Genomic DNA, 22,773 nt, shown 5'->3' with positions numbered 1-22,773 from the left:
TGCAAATCAATAAAATTAGAAATGAAAAAGAAGTTACAACAGACACTGCAGAAATACAAAGCATCCTAAGAGACTACTACAAGCAACTCTATGCCAAATAAATGGACAACCTGGAAGAAATGCACTAATTCTTAGAAAGGTATAACCTTCCAAGACTGAATCAGAAAGAAATAGAAAATATGAGCAGACCAATCACAAGTAATGAAATTGAAACTGTGATTAAAAATCTTCCAACAAACAAAAGTCCAGGACCAGATGGCTTCACAGGTGAATTCTATCAAACATTTAGAGAAGAGCTAACACCCATCCTTCTCAAACTCTTCCAAAAAATTGCGGAGGAAGAAACACTCCCAAACTCATTCTATGAGGCCACCATCACCCTGATACCAAAACCAGACAAAGATACTACAAAAAAAGAAAATCACAGACCAATATCACTGATGAATATACATGCAAAAATCGTCAACAACACACTAGCAAACAGAATCCAACAACACATTAAAAGGATCATACACCATGATCAAGTGGGATTTAACCCAGGGATGCAAGGACTCTTCAGTTTACGTAAATCAATCAATGTGATAAACCAAAAAAACAAACTGAAGAATAAAAGTCATATGATCATCTCAATAGATGCAGAAAAAGCTTTTGACAAAATTCAACACCCACATATGATAAAAACTCTCCAGAAAGTGGGCAAAGAGGGAAACTACCTCAACATAATAAAGGCCATATATGACAAACGCACAGCAAACATCATTCTCAAAGGTGAAAAACTGAAAGCATTTCCTCTTAGATCAGGAAAAGAAAAGGATGTCCACTCTCACCACTATTATTCAACATAGTTTTGGAGGTCCTAGCCACGGCAATCAGAGAAGAAAAAGAAATAAAAGGAATACAAATTGCAAAAGAAGAAGTAAAACTGTCACTGTTTGTAGATGACATGATACTATACATAGAGAATCCTAAAGATGCCACCAGAAAACTACTAGAGCTAATCAATGAATTGGGTAAAGTTGCAGGATACAAAATTAATGCACAGAAATCTCGTGCATGCCTATACACTAATGATGAAAAATCTGAAAGAGAAATTAAGGAAACACTCCCATTTACCACTGCAACAAAAAGAATAAAATACCTAGGAATAAACCTACCTAGAGAGAAAAAAGACCTGTATGCAGAAAACTATAAGACACTGATGTAAGAAATTAAAGATGATACCAACAGGGCTTCCCTGGTGGCACAGTGGTTGAGAGTCCGCCTGCCGATGCAGGGGACACGGGTTCATACCCCGGTCCGGGAAGATCCCATATGCCGCGAAGCGGCTGGGCCCGTGAGTCATGGCCGCTGAGCCTGCGCGTCCGGAGCCTGTGCTCCACAACGGGAGAGGCCACAACAGTGAGAGGCCCGCGTAAAGCAAAAAAATAAAATAATAAAATAAAATAAAGATGATACCAACAAATGGAGAGATATACCATGTTCATGGATTGGAAGAATCAATATTGTGAAAATGACTATACTACCCAGAGCAATCTACAGATTCAATGCAATCCCTATCAAATTACCAATGGCATTTTTTACAGAACTAGAACAAAAAGTCTTAAAATTTGTATGGAGACACAAAAGACCCTGAATAGCCAAAGCAGTCTTGAGGGAAAAAAACAGAGCTGGAGGAATCAGACTCCCTGACTTCAGACTATACTACAAAGCTACAGTAATCAAGATAATATGGTACTGGCACAAAAACAGAAACATAGATCAATGGAAGAAGATAGAAAGCCCAGAGATAAACCCACACACCTATGGTCAACTAGTCTATGACAAAGAAGGCAAGGATATACAATGGAGAAAAGACAGTCTCTTCAATAAGTGGTGCTGGGAAAACTGGACAGCTACATGTAAAAGAATGAAATTAGAACATTTCCTTTCACCATACACAAAAATAAACTCAAAATGGATTAGAGACCTAAATCTAAGACCGGACACTATAAAACTCTCAGAGGAAAGCATAGGAAGAACACTCTTTGACATAAATCACAGCAAGGTCTTTTTTGATCCACCTCCTAAAGTAATGGAAATAGAAACAAAAATAAACAAATGGGGCCTAATGAAACTTCAAAGCTTTTGCACAGCAAAGGAAACCATAAACAAGACAAAAAGACAACCCTCAGAATGGGGAAAATATTTGCAAATGAATCAACGGACAAAGGATTAATCTCCAAAATATATAAATAGCTCATGCAGCTCAATATTAAAAAAACAAACAACCCAATCCAAAAATGGGCAGAAGACCTAAATAGACATTTCTCCAAAGAAGACATACAGATGGCCAAGAAGCACATGAAAAGCTGCTCAACATCACTAATTATCAGGGAAATGCAAATCAAAACTACAATGAGGTATCACCTCACACCAGTTAGAATGGGCATCATCAGAAAATCTACAAACAACAAATGCTGGAGAGGGTGTGGAGAAAAGAGAACCCTCTTGCACTGTTGGTGGGAATGTAAATTGATACAGCCACTATGGAGAACAGTATGGAAGTTCCTTAACAAGCTAAAAATAGAATTACCATACGACCCAGCAATCCCACTACTGGGCATATACACAAAGAAAACCGTAATTCAAAAAGACACATGCACCCCAATGTTCATTGCAACAGTATTTACAATAGCCAGATCATGGAAGCAATGTAAATGCCCATCAACAGACAAATGGATAAGGAAGATGTGGTACATATATACAATGGAATGTTACTGAGCCATAAAAAGGAATGAAACTGGGTCATTTTTAGAGACGTGGGTGGATCTAGAGTCTGTCATAGAGTGAAGTAAGTCAGAAAGAGAAAAACAAATATCGTATATTAACGCATATATGTGGAAGCTAGAGAAATGGTACAGATGAACCGGTTTGCAGGGCAGAAATTGATACACAGATGTAGAGAACAAACGTATGGACACCAAGGGGGGAAAGTGGCAGGGGTTGGGGTGGTGGTGGGTTGAATTGGGAGATTGGGATTGACATGTATACAGTGATGTGCATAAAACTGATGACTAATAAAGACCTGCTGTATGAAAAAAATAAATTAAATAAAATCAAAAAATTAAAAAAAGAAAATGGCCTTCACTATTAATTTTATAATTTCTTCTTCATTGCAAATTTTGATTAAAATTTTTTAATATTAATAATATGTAAATAGGATGAGTTATTCATTACAAGTACTGACATTGATATTGTTTTTCTAAGAGCTGAAATTGTCTTCTTTTATTAAAGGTGTTAATTCAAAAAAAAAAAAAAATCCCAAAAGGAACGTGTAGAGAATAGCAGTGGTCCAGAGCTATTGTCTTAGGGGATCCAAAGTTAGGGGACAAATAGAAGAGACTCTCTAAAGAGACAGTGAAGGAATAGTCAGAAAGGAAGGAGGAAGCAAGAGATAGCAGTATTGTACACAGAAACTAAGAGAAGAGAGCTTCACGGAGGCCAGAGTGACCCAGAGGGAAAGAACGGAAGTGTTCACTAAACCAGGAGTCCAGGAGGCCACTGGGAAACTAACACAGCACGGCTGCTAGAACCAATGCCCACAAACCTACTACCTTAAGATAACTACAATTTATCATATTTGGGTGCTGGAGGTCAGAAGTCTGAAATTGGTTTCACTGGGCTTAAACCAAGGTGCTAGCAGGGCTGGTTCCCTCTGGAGGCTCTAGAGGAGAATCTGCTTTCTGGCTTTTACCAGCTTCTAGAATCCACTGCCCTCCTGGGCTCAAGGCTCCTTCCTGTCTTCACAGCAGCAGCCTGCATCTTTTCTTGCTTTTTTTTTTTTGCACATTTCAAAAATTTATTGTGGTAAGAACGCTTAACATGAGATCTTCCTTCTCAACAAATTTTCAATTTACATTTCAACCAGCATTCAATACAGTGTTTTGATCTATGGGCACAATGTTGTATAGCAGATCTCAAGAAGCTTTTCATCTTGCATAACTGAAATTTCATACCCATATATTAGCAATCCCTCATTTCCCTCTCCCAAAGCCCTGGCAACTACGATTCTATTCTTTGCTTCTTTAAGTTTGACTATTTTAGATACCTCATATAAATTTGAGTTATGCAGTATTTTTTCCTCTGTGATTGACTTATTTCATTTAGCATAACATCCTCAAGGCTCATTTATGTTGTTGCCTATTGCAGGATTTTCTTTTTTAACAGCCTACATCTTCAAGTCTCTCTCCAACTTTGACTCTCCCACCTCCTTCACTTATGATCCACTGGGCCCATCTGAAGAATCCAGGGAAACGTCCCCATTTTAAGATCTTTAACGTAATCAGATCTGCAGCGTCCTTTTTCTTGCATGAAGTAACATATTTACAGGTTCCAGGGATGAGGGCAGGGGCATCTTTGGGGGACCATTATTATGCCTACCACATGGAGTGAACAAGATGTAGGAAAGAAACAGCAGTCTCTATCAATCCTAGGTTAATCTTTCAAGAAGTCTGGATTAGAAGTGAAGAGGAAAAATAGGGCAGAGAATAGCCAGAGGTTAAGAAACAATTTTTTTTTTTTTTAAACAGCATGATCAAGACATCATGTGTACCAGCTACGCAGAAGTGACAGCAGAGACACACAGGCTAAGAAGGGACCAGGAGGGGGGCCTGAGGAGCAGAGCAGGCTCCTTGCAGGGGTGGGGCTGGGATCCAGAAGAGTGTTCCCAGGGCCGGCCAAGAAGAACGAAAACCCATCCTCAGCAAGCATGGAGAGAGAGGTGGTCCAGGCACAGACAGAGGAGGTGGATGGAGCTGGCCAAGGTCAGAGACGTGTAATGGGGACACTTAGATGGGGCCAGGGTGGAGCTCGTTCATCAGCAAAACATGTGCAAAACACATGTTACAATGAGATGGATTCCATTTGAAAATTACTTTCTCACATCTCAAGAAAAGCCGAGATTAAAAAAAAAATAACTAAGTAAATGTAAGTAAATAAAATTGTATTTGACTTTTTGAATAGCAAATACCACTTTGTTATACGACCCAACCTTTTAAAAAGAGCACTTGTTTAATAACAGCCTGTAGCTAAGAAAATTAGTTTTGTTCTGTGTTTGCCAGACTTCCTTTTGACACAACTGGCTTCCGGTTTTTAATGGGGGAAAAAACAAGTTCACAGAGGTCTTTTCTTCTAAAATCGGCATTTTCTCTTTCGTCGTAAAATGCATGCAAAAAGCACGTGATTATGGTATTTATGTTTCCATTAAGGTGTCCTCAGCAAGCTGGGGGAGTCTAGCCTACTATTTTCCTGCTGTTGAGATTTACTGCAGCGCAGTAACTGTTTTATTTCAATTATATTTGAGGACAATGCTCTCTTCGTGGCAAATGATTGCATGGTGACAGTCAGCAAATGTCCATTAGAGCTGTTTTTCTGTGGAGTTTTTAACTACAGATTCTGGGATCTGACTATAAAAATATGAATTGCATCGTGTCCTCAAATAAATAAAAAACATTATCGACCGACATTCCATCAATTCTTTGCTAGAATTCAAAGCACACGAAATTTTGAATTGAAATTGTATAATTTACATGAAAAGAAACTTTTTGCTAAGTGTCAAGAAACACTGAATAAAGTTTATGAATAACACACCTGCAGGCTGACCTTTTGAATAAAATGATGATTCGGTCATAGGTGAAAAATGGGCATTTATGAATGCCCAGTTAAAACTGTACCCAATATGGAAATTATAAATTATTTCACCTCTTCACTGTAAACGACCTTACTAAACTAACCGATAATGGAGTTCCAGTTCGTTTTTGATTAGCCCAAGAATAGTACTGTTCAAAGGGTGGATGGACCAACTGCATTAGTCAACTGAGGCGCTTGCTGAAAATGTGAGTTCTTAGTCTCCAGCCAGATCTACTGAATCAGGATACCAATGGGTGGAGGTCAACACTGGCGAGAAGCACTCCACGTTCTTGATATACATGCCAAAATTTGAAAGATCACTGTTCTAGAATGCAGGCTTTCATAATTCTTAAGAGCATGATCCCTACCTGCCTGGCCCACCAGAAGACAATCTGATGTAAAGAGTAATGTCAACATTTTCGCCAAGGTTTGAGAAGTCCAAGCCTCCATATCTCTATGGAGCACTGAAGCTTGGAATCAGCAAAACTTTCATGAAAGTAAAACAGGAAGATCTTCAAAGACTTCCATGAAAGTACAAAACGAATACCTTCAAATTTGCAAAAAATAGACTGAAATTGATGACTCATGTCCTGACACCACTATCCCCCTAACTCATTCTCAAATAAGGCATTTTTTCAGTACCCACCATCTACTTTTTCTTCCAAGTATTTATACTATAGAAGCAATCTGGTATGCCTCACACTGAACTCAGTAAGTCCTAATTTAAAGAGAAATGGTTCATGATATGATGTGATTCATGGAGAATACTTAATGACCAACCTACTTGATGACTGAACTGTGGGCATCAGAGAACTGCATCCCCACACTTTTATATGTATGTTAAGTATAAGGAATAAAACCATCTTTATTCATTCCATTTTCATTCCTTACTTGTTTCTGTATCCGGGTGGGGATGCTGTCCTTTCCTGAGAGTAAGTGCCCATTTCCCAACTTATAATACCAACAGCAAACACCTAAATAGTGCTTACTGTGGACCAGGCACTGTGCTAAGTGCTTGGAAGATATTAACAGACTTAGTCCACACCAAGCCTAATGAGGTAAGTACCACTATTATCCCCATTTTACAGATGAGGAAAATGAAGCACAGAGTTCACACTAATGGTGGACGAGCCCAGAACAAAAGTCAGGCAGTGTGTGTCTTGGACATCACACTTAGCTGCCTCTGATTTTATAACAGGGGACTTCCCTGGTGGCGCAGTGGGTAAGACTCTGCACTCCCAATGCAGGGGGCCTGGGTTCGATCCCTGGTCAGGGAACTAGATCCCACATGCATGCCTCAACTAAGAGTTTGCATGCCGCAATGAAGAAGTCCGCGTGCTGCAACTAAGACCCGGCGCAACCAAATAAATAAATAAATGAAATTAAAAAAAAAAAGTTTCTGATTTTATAACAGGATTATTGATAGAGGTAAGAGAGAGTGGTATATCAGAGTTAAGAATGATAAATGCTGTCAGGAACACTGCACTGCAAATTTGAAAGCTGCTAAGGGAGCAAATCTTGAAAGTTCTCATCACAAGGGAAACAATTATTTTTAACTTTTCATGGTGACACGTGGTAAGTATATATTGCACTGATCATTTCACGATGTGTACAAATGTTGAATTAGTGTATCATACACCCAAAACTAATACAATATTGTATGTCAATTATACTTCAAATACATCAATAAAAGAAGGATAAATGCTAGCAGACATTTGATTGATAACATTTCTTTAAGTAGAGGCTTGCAAAACGAAAGGTAGAAGAGATTATTGAATGACACTGAAGAATCTCACAATTCTTACTTAATTTCACAAAATATTGTGGCAATGATTTGACTAGGGGGTAGTTCTCCAATGTGCAGACAACCTTGATATGAAGATGATGATTCCCTTGGACTCTTGTGTGCATGATTCCCTAAACTCAGAATGGTGTTGGGCATGAAACGAACCCTGAGAGAGGGAGACTTAGGTAAGGAAGGGCTCAGTTCCCAGGTAACAGGAGCAGAGGGCGGGCATCCCGGGACTGAAGCCACTGCTCAAGGGACCAGGCTGCTTCTCTCTTCCTCCATGTGGCCTTCATCCTCAGGCTTATTAGATGAGCCCCATCTAAGGGCACCATCCAAATCCAGGCAGGGAGAAGGGAAAATGGCAAAGGGAAAAAGCTCAGTCGGCTCTATTTTCATCAGGGAAAACCTAGCTTGGCAGAAAGTCCCATCCTCTGAGATTGTGGATCCTATAAATGAGTCCCACTTAGCTCATTCATCACAATAACGTCACGTGGTCACCTCTTACTGCAAGGGAGCCCGGGAAATTGAAAATTTTAAGCTGGGCACATTACCAGCCTGAACAAAATGGGGATCCTATTAGGTAAGGAAGAGGGAGAGAAGAGGTGCTGGGTAGGCGACTAGCAGTGTCTCCCACGGTGGGAGAAACGTGCGAACACAGAGGCGCTGCATCAGAAGACACAGCAATCACACAGGAAATACACTCCGCCAAAGAGATATAGGACTAGGAATCATTTACAATAGCTACATCTTTGAGGTCTCTGGTTATAAGCAGGATAAAAGTAAGTTCACCAACACTTTTGTGAGTTTGAGCTTTGGTATTCATAGAAAACAGCAGGGTAGGGGCGACTTCTCCGGCATCCACCCAATATGAAAACTCAGAATGTTACTAAGGGCATTAATAAATAGTAGTAACAATGGCCAAAGGGTACAGTCAGATAATATTTCATGTGTCAATCCAATTAAACAGGCAAATACAAATATTGCCAGACAGAGTATGAAGCTATCGTAAAAAAGCATTTTATAAATAATACGTGGAAATTGAGAAAGTGTCCCAGTTTGACATCAAATTCACAGCACTTAATAAGTCATCCCTGGTTATTTCCACATGGGACCACCAGATCCACATTTCCATTCGATCAATCAAAATTATAAGCAATGAAATTCAGAATATGGCTTTCTTACTGAACAATAAAAATCCCAGAACAGACTCAGGCTACGCTTCAGACTGTCAACGGACTGGCGATTTTCCCATGAAATCCAAAAATGTGAACAGTAAAGTTCATCTGACACCAACGGCAAACTCGGGTGAAATTTAGTTAGTTGATGGGAGTTTCTTTATTGGGTCAAAACTCTCTCTGAGGAGTTTCAAGTTTTATGTTTCCATCATTTAACTTTTTAGAAAGTTAATAGAAGCATATTCTAGATCATCTTATGTGTTATTTCACGGTCTGAATTTAAGTTTACAGACGCAGAGGCACCAAGAAATGCTACTTTTACTGTCTCGAGTTAATGGTAAGAGAAGCAGGTTGGACGTCATGCATTAGGATGTGCGGATGTAGCACATGGGTCAAAGGTCATGGGATACAGACATGCAAAAGAACTGCAGACTCTAACTGAGAAGAGTGATGGCTGAACTGAGTCAGCCCTTGGCTTGTGGAGCAAACAAACTGAAATGAACCAGGCACGGAGCATCCACCACCATATTCATGATTTGTGTGAGACTTTAGATTTTAAAAAAAATTATTGGCCACATTAAATTAATGTTGTTCATTTGAATGTAATGGTTTTACGGTTTTGTTTGTATTTAATTTGTAAAGATGTTTGGTTTTATAGTTACATAATGGCCGTAAACAGAAGGAGTTTGGCCCTATTTTATTTTTATACATATTTAAGTAACATTATAATCAAAACAATTTAACTCTATATGGCAGTATCAAGAGATCATCTTGTAAAGAGTCTCTAGGCTACTCAAGTCTGAGAAACACTCTTTTTACAGCTTTTACTCTGACAGAAAATGGCAATGGAGGTGATGCCATTATTTCCAAACCAAATGCAAATTCAATTATAAGTTGATGAAGAAATACTTTACAGGTTCCATAATTCCCAACTTTTTGGATTAGTGAAATCATTGTTCAATGGACAGCTTATTCTCTGAAAAAATCATAATTACGAAAACACTAAACATAAATATCTGTGATCCATTTTAAAAAAATAAATCATATCCCTCTTGAGGTGGACACATCTTAGGAAGTCTGTAGCCCAGTCACCCTTCTGGGACACTAATACACAGAACGGTAAAATCTCGGACACACGGCTGTCTGGGATGTGCCTGAGTGAGGCTGAGAGGGGCTCTGAACACACCGATGTGTATGATGTGATTCTGAGCTCTTCTCCCCAAGACCAAAGCCTCCTCGGAACGTGTTGCTGAGTGGGATTTTGATGGAAATGAATCAGGAGGCTGAGTTTCAGTCTGAGGTCAGCTTGGGGCAGAACTGAGCCTGCAGGCTGGGATGCTGGGGACCCTAGTAGTCAGGACCCTGGACACAGAAGGTCTTTTGAAAATCTGCAGAGATCTTCAGGAGGCTTAGACTCTTGTAGGGCACTGGGGTTTAAACGGGGGTTTAAAGCAACCATTTCTGGACGCCAGGAGCTGGAGAGACCCCTTCTGACTCCCAGCTCTGTCAGGGGGAATTTCTGAGTCATGTGAATAATCACTATAAGTCACTATCTTTTAGATTTTCAAACTAGATGCGGAAGGTGCTGAAAATGATCAATATTTTTACCAGTGATCAATAACACGTTAACTAATTTTCTTTTAGTTCCTCCAGGAGTTACTAACTGGCAGTGCCAGTGTTGCTGGTGTGTCTTCTCCCAAGAAAACACTTTCCATGGGGCATCCATGGCCTTCAAGTGAGATTTGACCTTTGACAAACAGCTTCCACAAGTACAGCAAAAACCTAGCAAAAGTTTTTTAAGAAAATGTCACTCGCTGTTAATAACCTTACTCTTTGACTCCTGATACATCCATATTAGATAATAAGCACAGTGAACACCAAAGGGGTTTAAATAAACCATAAGCCTCCTATGGCAACTTACAAGGCTCACTCATTACGATCAACACCAAATAGATCTTCATAAAACAATGTTTTAAAACCCTAAAACCACACAAAACCAAACAAAAAAGAAAGAACAGAACAACAATCTGACTAGCTTTCCCTAAGATCTGCTTCTCCTTTTGCTACTCTTTAAAACGCTTCTATCTGGGTTTGCCTGAGGGTTACCTGTTGCCTTTGCAAACCTTTATTAAAAAAAGCTGCAAGTAAGTAGCTAAAACATAGACAGCTTGCAAAATAAAGCAGCCAAATAGCACATGGGCGCTAGAGACAAAGGAATTCCAACGCATCTCTAGTCTTGTAGGGGTTCATAAAGTATAGCACCAGCATCAGACCCGGGAACTTGTTAGAAATGCAAATTCTCAGGCTCCACTCCAGTCCTACGGAATCAAAATCCTGGGGAAGGGTTAATCGAACTGTGTTTTAAGAAGCCCTCCAGGTATCTGATGTGTGCTAAAGAACCCCTAGTTTGAAGTGAGACCTACTATTTTTAAAGCCTAGCTTCACAATATAGCAATGATTGCAAGACATCACTACAAGATGGGATGGAATGAGTGTATTGTTTATGATGATAGCATGCATGTGTTTCAAATAAAAAGAAATGAATATTATTTTCTTCATGAACTAAACTTTATATGGTGCTTGAATACATAAATGAAGGAGCTGAAGATCTGTTTCTAAATTGTTTCAGATAAAATTTGAAATAAATATATAACCATTAACATAGGGTCGGCATTGCACTCCTCTGTGCTACACTAATATACACAGTCAGACCTGTGGTCTGTGGCTATTAACAAGCAATTTGAAGACTGACTATACCATACATCTCATTCACTAATTCTTTCATGATATGAAATCATGTCACCAAAAAAAAAAAAAAAAAGTGGCCCAAATCAATCATAATTGGAACAAATCATGTCATTGCCCATCTATTTAACTACCACGACTAGAGGCTCTCCTAGCAGTAAAAGGAAATATGCCTTAAATAGAAGAACCATAGTTTCAAGTTTGCTTCTTATGTGAGTTATAAACTACAGGTTAGTTCTCCCATCTGAAACCATTTTAAAACAAGATGACATATTTTGGGATCATGAGACAAGCTATCAAAATCTCTACTGTTCTTCCATTAGGCTTCGATTTGTGTAAACTCAATACTCTTAGACACAAGGGTTTTTTAAAGGCCATTAATAAAAGGCAGTTCTAGTTGTGGAGAATTGATGAACAATCTACTCCCTTGTCACAACTATATAAAAGTTGATTTGGAAGCAATACCTTGACTGCTCCAGGAGCCTACCTGTCTGCAGGTAAAGGTTTGGAATTCCGCGGCTTCTTCACTTGGGCATACAAAGCATCCATCATATGCCCTTCTCTCGGGCTCTGGGGTCTGGTGCTGAGAGCCATGGAACCTTCATAGGAAGAAATTCCCCCGTACATCAACTCATCATCACAGCCAAATGTCCGATGAAAATCTTGGATTTCAGCATAGTCACGCTCCCGAGCCTGTCGCTCCCTAAATTCTCGAGTTTTCGCTTGAATCCTGTAAAATGAGAACAAGTTGGAACAAGAGAAACTATGCCTTTCCTAAAAACTGCATATAGAAACATTCCTCAATATACATTGTAAAATACCTAGTATTTCATGTAGTTCTAAGAAGATAGATAGGATAAACGATGTTATATTCATTCTAGATTGTCAAGGTAATGTCATGGAGGCTCAAAAATTATCATTTCAGATAGCTTTGTTCATATCAGTAAGACATAGTCATGATTTACATCTTAATTTAAATTATCACTTATTAACTAGCTTTTAAAGTTCACTAGGAATAGTTTTAGGCATCCACTTGCGTTTTACTCATGAAATTTTTTGAGGCAAAAAGTTACTTTTTGAAAAGTTACACACACATATACTATATATGTATACATTTACGTGTGGGTGCACCATGTACAGTCTTACTCATTACAAATATACCATACACATTCAACAAACTATGAAGCTTAACCATGCATCCACACCACAATTCTTTATTAATGGCAAAAGAAGATCTCAGTTTAATGATAGTGACTTTGCTTTTATGTGATGTATACAGAACTGGCAAATCCTGAGATAAAGGACAAGAAAGCATGTATCCAATCAAATTTTGAAATAAAACTTGCCTGGGCTATAACTAAGAAACAGACCTTAAATAACCCCTTTTACTGAAGATATGTTTAAATATTTCCTAAGATTTTATTAAGCTACTTGGTACAAAGTCCTCTTCAACCTATTGAAATAATATATGTCCTAAGATGATCTTAGTTAGCTGAAGATAATTCAACTACCCTTGATAGAATTTTGATAACTTCTGATGGAAAAATAATATTTCTATTACATACTTACAAATTTAAATGTTAACTTAAAAGTGAAGTCTTATCTATAAAAAGCAATACTTTCAGCTGTGCTTAATATTTTATTGCAAAGTTATTTACCTTTTTCATACTTGAAGTAGACCTAGCATAAACGATACATAAATGTATTCAAAATACAAAAAAGATTAAAAATCAGATGAAAAATCAGTCCAATAATAAAAAAGAAAACTACAGGTCAACATTTCTCATGAATATAGAAACAAAATTCCTTAACAGAATATTAGCAAATAGAATTTGGAAATATATAAAAAGAATTACACACCATGACCAAGTGATGTCTATTGCAGGAATGCAAGGCTGGTTCAATATTGAAAAATCAATCAATGTAATACATCATATTAATAGGCTAAAGAAGAAAAATCACATGCTTATATCAACTGATGCAGAAAATGCATCTGACAAAATTCAACACCCTCATGACAGAAATCCTCAAAAAACTAGTAATAGAGCAGAACTAACTTCCTAACCTTGATAAAAAGCATCTATAAAAAACCTACTGGTAACATAATCGAGAAAGACTGAATGCTTTCCCTTAAGATTAGGAACAAGGTAAGGATGCCTGCTCCCACCACTGTAATTCAACAGGATGCTGGGAATTCTAGACAATGAAACAAACCTAGAAAAGGAAATAAATGGCATACAGGTTGGAAAGGAAGAAATAAAACTGTTCTTATTTGTAGATAACATGATGGTCTTTGTAGAAAGTCCCAAGGAATCTACAAAAATCTCCTAGAACTAAAAAGAAAGTTCAGTAAGGTCACAGGATACAACATTAGTATACAAAAATCCATTGTATTTCTATACGCTGGCAATGAACACAGATGCCAAAATTAAAAATACAATATCAGTTACAATCAATAAAAAATGAAATACTTAGATTATAATGGTTGGTTTATAGATATGCATAAAATACATAGATGTAAACCTAACATAACATGTACAGGACTTATATGCCGGAAACTATACAATGATGATGAAAGAAATCAAGGAAGATCTAAAACCTGGAGAAACAAATGGTATTCACGGATGAAAGACTCGACATAGTAAAGTCAGTTCTCCCCAAGCTGATGTGCAGTTTTAATGTAATTCCTAGAAAAAACTCAACAAGATTCTAGTAAATATAGACAAGATTATTTTTAAATTTATATGAAAAGGCAAAGCATAGAACAGCTAAACAATTGTGAAGAGAACAATAACGTGGGAGGAATCACACTTCCTGATTGCAACACTGGTAATACAGCTGTAATAATCAAGATGGTGTGGTTTCTGCCGAGTGATAGACACTTAGATCAATAGAACAGAATAAAGAACCCAGAAATATCCAACAAGTATGGCCAACTGATTTCTCATAATGGTACAAAAGCAATTAAATGAAATAAAACAGCCTTTTCAACAAATAGTGCTGAAGCAATTAGACATCCATAGGCAAAAATGAAAACAAAACACAACAGAACAAAACCCACATTGAATTTAAACTTCATGCCTTATACAAAAATTAACTCAAAATGGATCACAAATTTAAATGTAAAATGTAAAACTATAGAAGAAAACACAGAAGAAAAATTTTAGGACCAAGCAATGGTGAAGAATTCTTATAAATGATACCAAAAGCATGATCCATAAAAGAAAAACCAGATAAACTGGACATCATCAAAATTAAAGCATTTCCTCTGTAAAAATATTAAGAGAATGAAAAGACAAGTACAGACTAGGAGAAAATATTTGCAAACCACATATTTGACAAAGGACTCATGTCCAGAATATATAAAGAACACTCAAAACTCAACAATGAGAAAACAATGCAATTAGAAGGGCAAAAGACATGAAGCAATATTTCTCTGAAAAGAATATACAGATGACAAGTAGGTACATGAAAAGATGTTCAACATCAGCAGCCATTAGGGAAATGCAGATTAAGATCAGAAAGAGCTGTCACTACACACCTCTTAGATCAGCTAAAATAAAACAGTGATGCTACCAAATGCTGGCAAGAATGCAGGGAAACTGGATCTCTCACACACTGCTGTTGGAAAGGTAAAATCGTACAGCCATCATGGAAACTAGTCTGGCAGTTTCTTACAAAACTAGACATGTACTTATACCACTCAGCAATTGCATTCCCGGGCATTTATCCCAAAGAAATGAAAACTCAAGTCCATGCAAAAACCTGTACACAATTGTTCCTAAACACTTTATTTCTAATATTCAAAAATTGGAAATAACCGAAATATCTTATGATAGGTGAATGGTTGAAGAAACATCCACAGCACAGACTACTACTCAGTAATAGAAATAAACAGACTACCATTACACACGGCAACCCGAATCGATCTCAGGGGTATTGTGCTATGTGAAAAAAAAAAGTCAATCTCAAAAGGTCACATACTATAAGATTTCATTTATGGAGGAGAGGGGGAAGATGGCAGAAGAGTAAGACGCGGAGATCACCTTCCTCCCCACAGATACACCAGAAATACATCTACACGTGGAACAACTCCTACAGAACACCTACTGAACGCTGGCAGAAGGCCTCAGACCTCCCAAAAGGCAAGGAACTCCCCACGCACCTGGGTAGGGCAAAAGAAAAAAGAATAAACAGAGACGGAAGGATAGGGACGGGTCCTGCACCAGTGGGAGGGAGCTGTGAAGGAGGAAAAGTGTCCACACACCAGGAGCCCCTTCGCGGGCAGAGACTGCGGGTGGCGGAGGGGAAAAGCTTCGGAGCCGCGGAGGAGAGCGGAGCAACAGGGGTGCAGAGGACAAAGCGGAGAGATTCCCACACAGAGGATCAGGGCCGACCGGCACTCACCAGCTGGAGAGGCTTGTCTGCTCACCCGCCGGGGCGGGCGGGGCTGGGAGCTGAGTGAGGCTCGGGCTTCCGTCGGAGCGCAGGGAGAGGACTGGGGTTGGCGGCGTGAACACAGCCTGCAGGGGGTTAGTGCACCACGGCTAGCCAGGAGGGAGGCCGGGGAAAAGTCTGGACCCGCCGAAGAGGCAAGCGACTTTTTCTTCCCTCTTTGTTTCCTGGTGCGCGACGAGAGGAGATTAAGAGCGCTGCTTAAAGGAGCTCCTAGGACGGGCTCAAGCCGCGGCTAACAGCGCGGACCCCAGAGATGGGCATGAGACGCTAAGGCTGCTGCTGCCGCCACCACCAAGAAGCCTGTGTGCAAGCACAGGTCACTCTCCACACCTCCCTTCTGGGGAGCCTGTGCAGCCCGCCACTGCCAGGGTCCCGTGATCCAGGGACAACTTCCCTGGGAGAACGCACGGCGCGCCAACGTCATGCCGGCCTCTGCCGCCGCAGGCCCGCCCCGCACTCCGTGCCCCTCCCTCCCCCTGGCCTGAGTGAGCCAGAGACCCTGAATCAGCGGCTCCTTTAACCCCGTCCTGCCTGAGCCTGCCTGAGCGAAGAACAGACGCCCTCCGCCGACCTACACGCAGAGGCGGGGCCAAATCCAAAGCTGAGCCCCGGCAGCTGTGCGAACAAAGAAGAGAAAGGGAAATCTCTCCCAGCAGCCTCAGAAGCAGCGGATTAAAGCTCCACAATCAACTTGATGTACCCTGCACCTGTGGAATACATGAATAGACAACGAATCATCCCAAATTGAGGAGGTGGACTTTCAGAGCAAGATTTATGATTCTCTTCCCTTTTCCTCTTTTTGTGAGTGTGTATGTGTATGCTTCTGTGTGAGATTTTGTCTGTATAGCTTTGCTTTCACCATATGTCCTGGGGTTCTATCTGTAAGGTTTTTTTACTTAAAAATTTTTTTTTTCTTAATTATTTTTTATTTTATTCTACCTTTATTTTATTTTATTCTCTTTCTTTCTTCTTTCTACTTTTCCTCCCTTTTATTCTGAGCCATGTGGATGAAAGGCTCTTGGTGCTGCAGCCAGGAGTCAGTGCTGTGCCTCTGAGGTGGGAGAGCCAACTTCAGGACACTGGTCCACAAGAGACCTCCCAGCTCCACGTTATATCAAACGGCGAAAATCTCCCAGAGATTTCCATCTCAGCACCAGCACCCAGCTTCACTCAACGACCAGCAAGCTACAGTGCTGGACACCCTATGCCAAACAACTAGCAGGACAGGAACACAACCCCACCCATTAGCAGAGAGGCTACCTAAAATCATAATAAGTCCACAGACACCCAAAACACACCAACAGACGTGGACCTGCCCACCAAAAAGACAAGATCCAGACTCATCCACCAGAACACAGGCACTACTTCCCCCCACCAGGAGGCCTACACAACCCACTGAACCAACTTTAGCCACTGGGGACAGACACCAAAAACAACGAGAACTACGAACCTGCAGCCTGCAAAAAGGAGACCCCAAACACAGTAAGATAAGCAAAATGAGAAGACAGAAAAACACACAGCAGATGAAGGAGCAAGATAAAAACCCACCAGACCTAACAAAAGAAGAGAAAATAGGCAGTCTACCTGAAAAAAAATTCAGAATAATGATAGTAAAGATGATCCAAAATCTTGGAATTAGAATAGACAAAATGCAAGAAACATTTTACAAGGACCTAGAAGAACAAAGATGAAACAAACAACGATGAACAACACAATAAATGAAATGAAAAATACTCTAGATGGGATCAGTAGCAGAATAACTGAGGCAGAAGAACGGATAAGTGACCCGGAAGATAAAATAGTGGCAATAACTACTGCAGAGCAGAATAAAGAAAAAAGAATGAAAAGAACTGAGGACAGTCTCAGAGACCTCTGGGACAACATTAAACGCACCAACATTCGAATTATAGGGGTTCCAGAAGAAGAAGAGAAAAAGAAAGGGACTGAGAAAATATTTGAAGAGATTATAGTTGAAAAGTTCCCTAATTTGGGAAAAGAAATAGTTAATCAAGTCCAGGAAGCACAGAGAGTGCCACACAGGATAAATCCAAGGAGAAATATGCCAAGACACATATTAATCAAACTGTCAAAAATTAAATACAAAGAAAACATATTAAAAGCAGCAAAAATAACACACAAAGGAATCCCCATAAGGTTAACAGCTGATCTTTCAGCAGAAACTCTGCAAGCCAGAAGGGACTGGCAGGACATATTTAAAGTGATGAAGGAGAAAAACCTACAACCAAGATTACTCTACCTAGCAAGGATCTCATTCAGATTTGATGAAGAAATTAAAACCTTTACAGACAAGCAAAAGCTGAGAGTTCACCACCACCAAACCAGCTTTACAATAAATGCTAAAGGAACTTCTCTAGGCAAGAAACACAAGAGAAGGAAAAGACCAACAACAACAAACCCAAAACAATTAAGACAATGGGAATAGGAACATATATATCGATAATTACCTTAAATGTAAATGGATTAAATGCTCCCACCAAAAGACACAGACTGGGTGAATGGATATAAAAACAAGACCCATATATATGCTGTCTACGAGAGACCCACTTCAGACCTAGAGACACATACAGACTGAAAGTAAGGGGATGGAAAAAGATATTCCACGCAAATGGAAACCAAAAGAAAGCTGGAGTAGCAATTCTCATATCAGACAAAATAGACTTTAAAATAAAGACTATTAGAAGAGACAAAGAAGGACACTACATAATGATCAAGGGATCGATCCAAGAAGAAGATATAACAATTGTAAATATTTATGCACCCAACATAGGAGCACCTCAATACAAAAGGCAAATACTAACAGCCATAAAAGGGGAAATCGACAGTAACACATTCATAGTAGGGAACTTTAACACCCCACTTTCACCAATGGACAGATCATCCAAAATGAAAATAAATAAGGAAACACAAGCTTTAAATGATACATTAAACAAGATGGACTTAATTGATATTTTTAGGACATTCCATCCAAAAACAACAGAATACACATTTTTCTCAAGTGCTCATGGAACATTCTCCAGGATAGATCATATCTTGGGTCACAAATCAAGCCTTGGTAAATTTAAGAAAACTGAAATTGTATCAATTATCTTTTCCGACCGCAATGCTATGAGACTAGATTATCAACTGCAGGAAATGATCTGTAAAACATACAAACACATGGAGGCTAAACAATACACTACTTAATAATGAAGTAATCACTGAAGAAATCAAAGAGGAAATTAAAAAATACCTAGAAACAAATGACAATGGAGATACGACGACCCAAAATCTATGGGATGCAGCAAAAGCAGTTCTAAGAGGGAAGTTTATAGCAATACAATCCTACCTTAAGAAACAGGAAACATCTCGAATAAACAACCTAACCTTGCACCTAAAGCAATTAGAGAAAGAAGAAAAAAAAACCCCCCAAAGTTAGCAGAAGGAAACAAATCATAAAGATCAGATCAGAAATAAATGAAAAAGAAATGAAGGAAACGATAGCAAAGATCAATAAAACTAAAAGCTGGTTCTTTGACAAGATAAACAAAATTGATAAACCATTAGCCAGACTCATCAAGAAAAAAAGGGAGAAGACTCAAATCAATAGAATTAGAAAAGAAAAAGAACAAGTAACAACTGACTCTGCAGAAATACAAAAGATCATGAGACGTTACTACAAGCAACTCTATGCCAATAAAATGGACAACCTGGAAGAAGTGGACAAATTCTTAGAAATGCACAACCTGTCAAGACTGAATCAGGAAGAAGTAGAAAGTATGAACAGACCAATCACAAGCACTGAAATTGAAACTGTGATTAAAAATCTTCCAACAAACAAAAGCCCAGGACCAGATGGCTTCACAGGCGAATTCTATCAAACATTTAGAGAAGAGCTAACACCTATCCTTCTCAAACTCTTCCAAAATATAGCAGAGGGAGGAACGTATTCTACGAGGCCACCATCACCCTGATATCAAACCAGAGAAGGATGTCACAAAGAAAGAAAACTACAGGCCAATATCACTGATGAACATAGATGCAAAAATCCTCAACAAAATACTAGCAAACAGAGTCCAACAGCACATTAAAAGGATCATACACCATGATCAAGTGGGGTTTATTCCAGGAATGCAAGGATTCTTCAATATACGCAAATCAATCAACGTGATACACCATATTAACAAGTTGAAGGAGAAAAACCATATGATCATCTCAATAGATGCAGAGAAAGCTTTTGACAAAATTCAACACCCATTTATGGTAAAAACCCTGCAGAAAGTAGGCATAGAGGGAACTTTCCTCAACATAATAAAGGCATATATGACAAACCCACAGCCAACATCGTCCTCAATGGTGAAAAACTGAAAGCATTTCCACTAAGATTAGGAACAAGACAAGGTTGCCCACTCTCACCACTCTTATTCAACATAGTTTTTGAAGTTTTAGCCATAGCAATCAGAGAAGAAAAGGAAATAAAAGGAATCCAAATCGGAAAAGAAGAAGTAAAGCTGTCACTGTTTGCAGATGACATGATACTATACATAGAGAATCCTAAAGATGCTACCAGAAAACTACCAGAGCTAATCAATGAATTTGGTAAGGTAGCAGGATACAAAATTAATGCACAGAAGTCCCTGGCATTCCCATACACTAATGATGAAAAATCTGAAAGTGAAATCTAGAAAATACTCCCATTTACCATTGCAACAAAAAGAATAAACTATCTAGGAATAAACCTACCTAAGGAGACAAAAGACCTGTATGTAGAAAATTATGATACTGATGAAAGAAATTAAAGATGATACAAATAGATGGAGAGATATACCATGTTCTTGGATTGGAAGAATCAACCCTGTGAAAATGACTGTACTACCCAAAGCAATCTACAGATTCAGTGCAATCCCTATCAAACTACCACTGGCATTTTTCACAGAACTAGAACAAAAAATTTCACAATTTGTATGGAAACACAAAAGACCCTGAATAGCCAAAGCAATCTTGAGAACGAAAAACGGAGCTGGAGGAATTAGGCTCCCTGACTTCAGACTATACTACAAAGCTGCAGTAATCAAGAGAGTATGGTACTGGCACAAAAACAGAAATATAGATCAATGGAACAGGATAGAAAGCCCAGAGATAAACCCATGCACATATGGTCACCTTATCTTTGATAAAGGAGACAGGAATGTACAGTGGAGAAAGGACAGCCTCTTCAATAAGTGGTGCTGGGAAAACTGGACAGGGTACATGTAAAAGTATGAGATTAGATCACTCCCTAACACCATACACAAAAATAAACTCAAAATGGATTAAAGACCTAAATGTAAGGCCAGAAACTATCAAACTCTTAGAGGAAATCATAGGCAGAACACTCTATGACATAAATCACAGCAAGGTCCTTTTGGACCCACCTCCTAGAGAAATGGAAATAAAAACAAAAATAAACAAATGGGACCTAATGAAACTTCGAAGCTTTTGCACAGCAAAGGAAACCATAAACAAGACCAAAAGACAACCCTCAGAATGGGAGAAAATATTTGCAAATGAAGCAACTGACAAAGGATTAATCTCCAAAATTTACAAGCAGCTCATGCAGCTCAATAAGAAAAAAACAAACAACCCAATCCAAAAATGGGCAGAAGACCTAAATAGACATTTCTCCAAAGAACATATACAGATTGCCAACAAACACATGAAAGAATGCTCGACCTCATTAATCATTAGAGAAATGCAAATCAAAACTACACTGAAATATCATCTCACACCGGTCAGAGTGGCCATCATCAAAAAATCTAGAAACAATAAATGCTGGAGAGGGTGTAAAGAAAAGGGAACAGTCTTGCACTGCTGGTGGGAATGTGAATTGGTACAGCCACTATGGAGAACAGTATGGAGGTTCCTTAAAAAACTACAAATAGAACTACCATATGACCCAGCAATCCCACTACTGGGCATATACCCTGAGAAAACCAAAATTCAAAAAGAGTCATGTACCAAAATGTTTATTGCAGCTCTGTTTACAATAGATAGGAGATGGAAACAACTTAGGTGTCCAGCATCGGATGAATGGATAAAGAAGATGTGGCACATATATACAATGGAATATTACTCAGCCATAAAAAGAAATGAAATTGAGTTATTTGTACTGAGGTGGATGGACCTAGAGTCTGTCATACAGAGTGAAATAAGTCAGAAAGAGAAAGACAAATACCATATGCTAAACACATATATATGGAATGTAAGAAAAAAAAATGTCATGAAGAACCTAGGGGTAAGACAGGAATAAAGACACAGACCTACTAGAGAACGGACTTGAGGATATGGGGAGGGGGAAGGGTGAGCTGTGACAAAGTGAGAGAGTGGCATGGACATATATACACTACCAAACGTAAAATCGATAGCTAGTGGGAAGCAGCCACATAGCACAGGGAGATCAGCTCCGTGCTTTGTGACCGCCTGGATGGGTGGGATAGGGAGGGTGGGAGGGAGACGCAAGAGGGAGGAGATATGGGAACATATGTATATGTATAACTGATTCACTTTGTTATAAAGCAGAAACTAACACACCATTTTAAAACAATTATAGTCCAATAAAGTAGTAAAAAAAAAAAGATTTCGTTTATGTAACATTATTGAAATGACAAAATTATAGACACGGTGAACAGATTAATGGTGCTAATCTGTAAGCAAGGGGTGAGTGGGACTATAAAAGGAGATACTTGTGATGAAATAATTCTGTTTCTTGATTGCAGTGGTGGTTACATGAATCTACACATGTGATAAGATGACACAGAACTATACACACAGGTGGTATCAATGTCAACTTCCTGGTTTCAATATTGTATTATACTTATGTAAGTTGTAACACCCATAAGAGAAGTAGGAACTCAAATTCTAATGTCAAATTTATCTAAATTTATAGTAGATTTTTTATTGTAG

General features: G+C 38.9%; 1 protein-coding gene across 23 annotated transcripts in view; it reads right to left on the bottom strand.

Annotated features, from left to right (window-relative positions):
• PARD3 (par-3 family cell polarity regulator) overlaps positions 1-22,773 on the bottom strand; it is a 727,131-nt gene that overhangs the window by 237,653 nt on the left and 466,705 nt on the right. For 22 of the 23 annotated variants that reach the window (XM_067702290.1, XM_067702246.1, XM_067702315.1 and 19 more), the window contains one exon: positions 11,864-12,106. In XM_067702290.1, coding sequence (XP_067558391.1) covers positions 11,864-12,106 — 243 coding nt within the window. Of the gene's footprint in view, positions 1-9,585; positions 9,608-11,863; positions 12,107-22,773 lie in introns of those variants that run through there. The other variant, XM_067702358.1, reaches the window with a different exon arrangement.

The sequence above is a fragment of the Pseudorca crassidens genome, chromosome 1 (assembly GCF_039906515.1).
Source record: "Pseudorca crassidens isolate mPseCra1 chromosome 1, mPseCra1.hap1, whole genome shotgun sequence".
Classification (NCBI taxonomy): Eukaryota; Metazoa; Chordata; class Mammalia; order Artiodactyla; family Delphinidae; genus Pseudorca; species Pseudorca crassidens.
The sequence above is the reverse complement of the archived record's forward strand: the minus strand, read 5'-3'. Positions and strand labels throughout refer to the sequence as shown.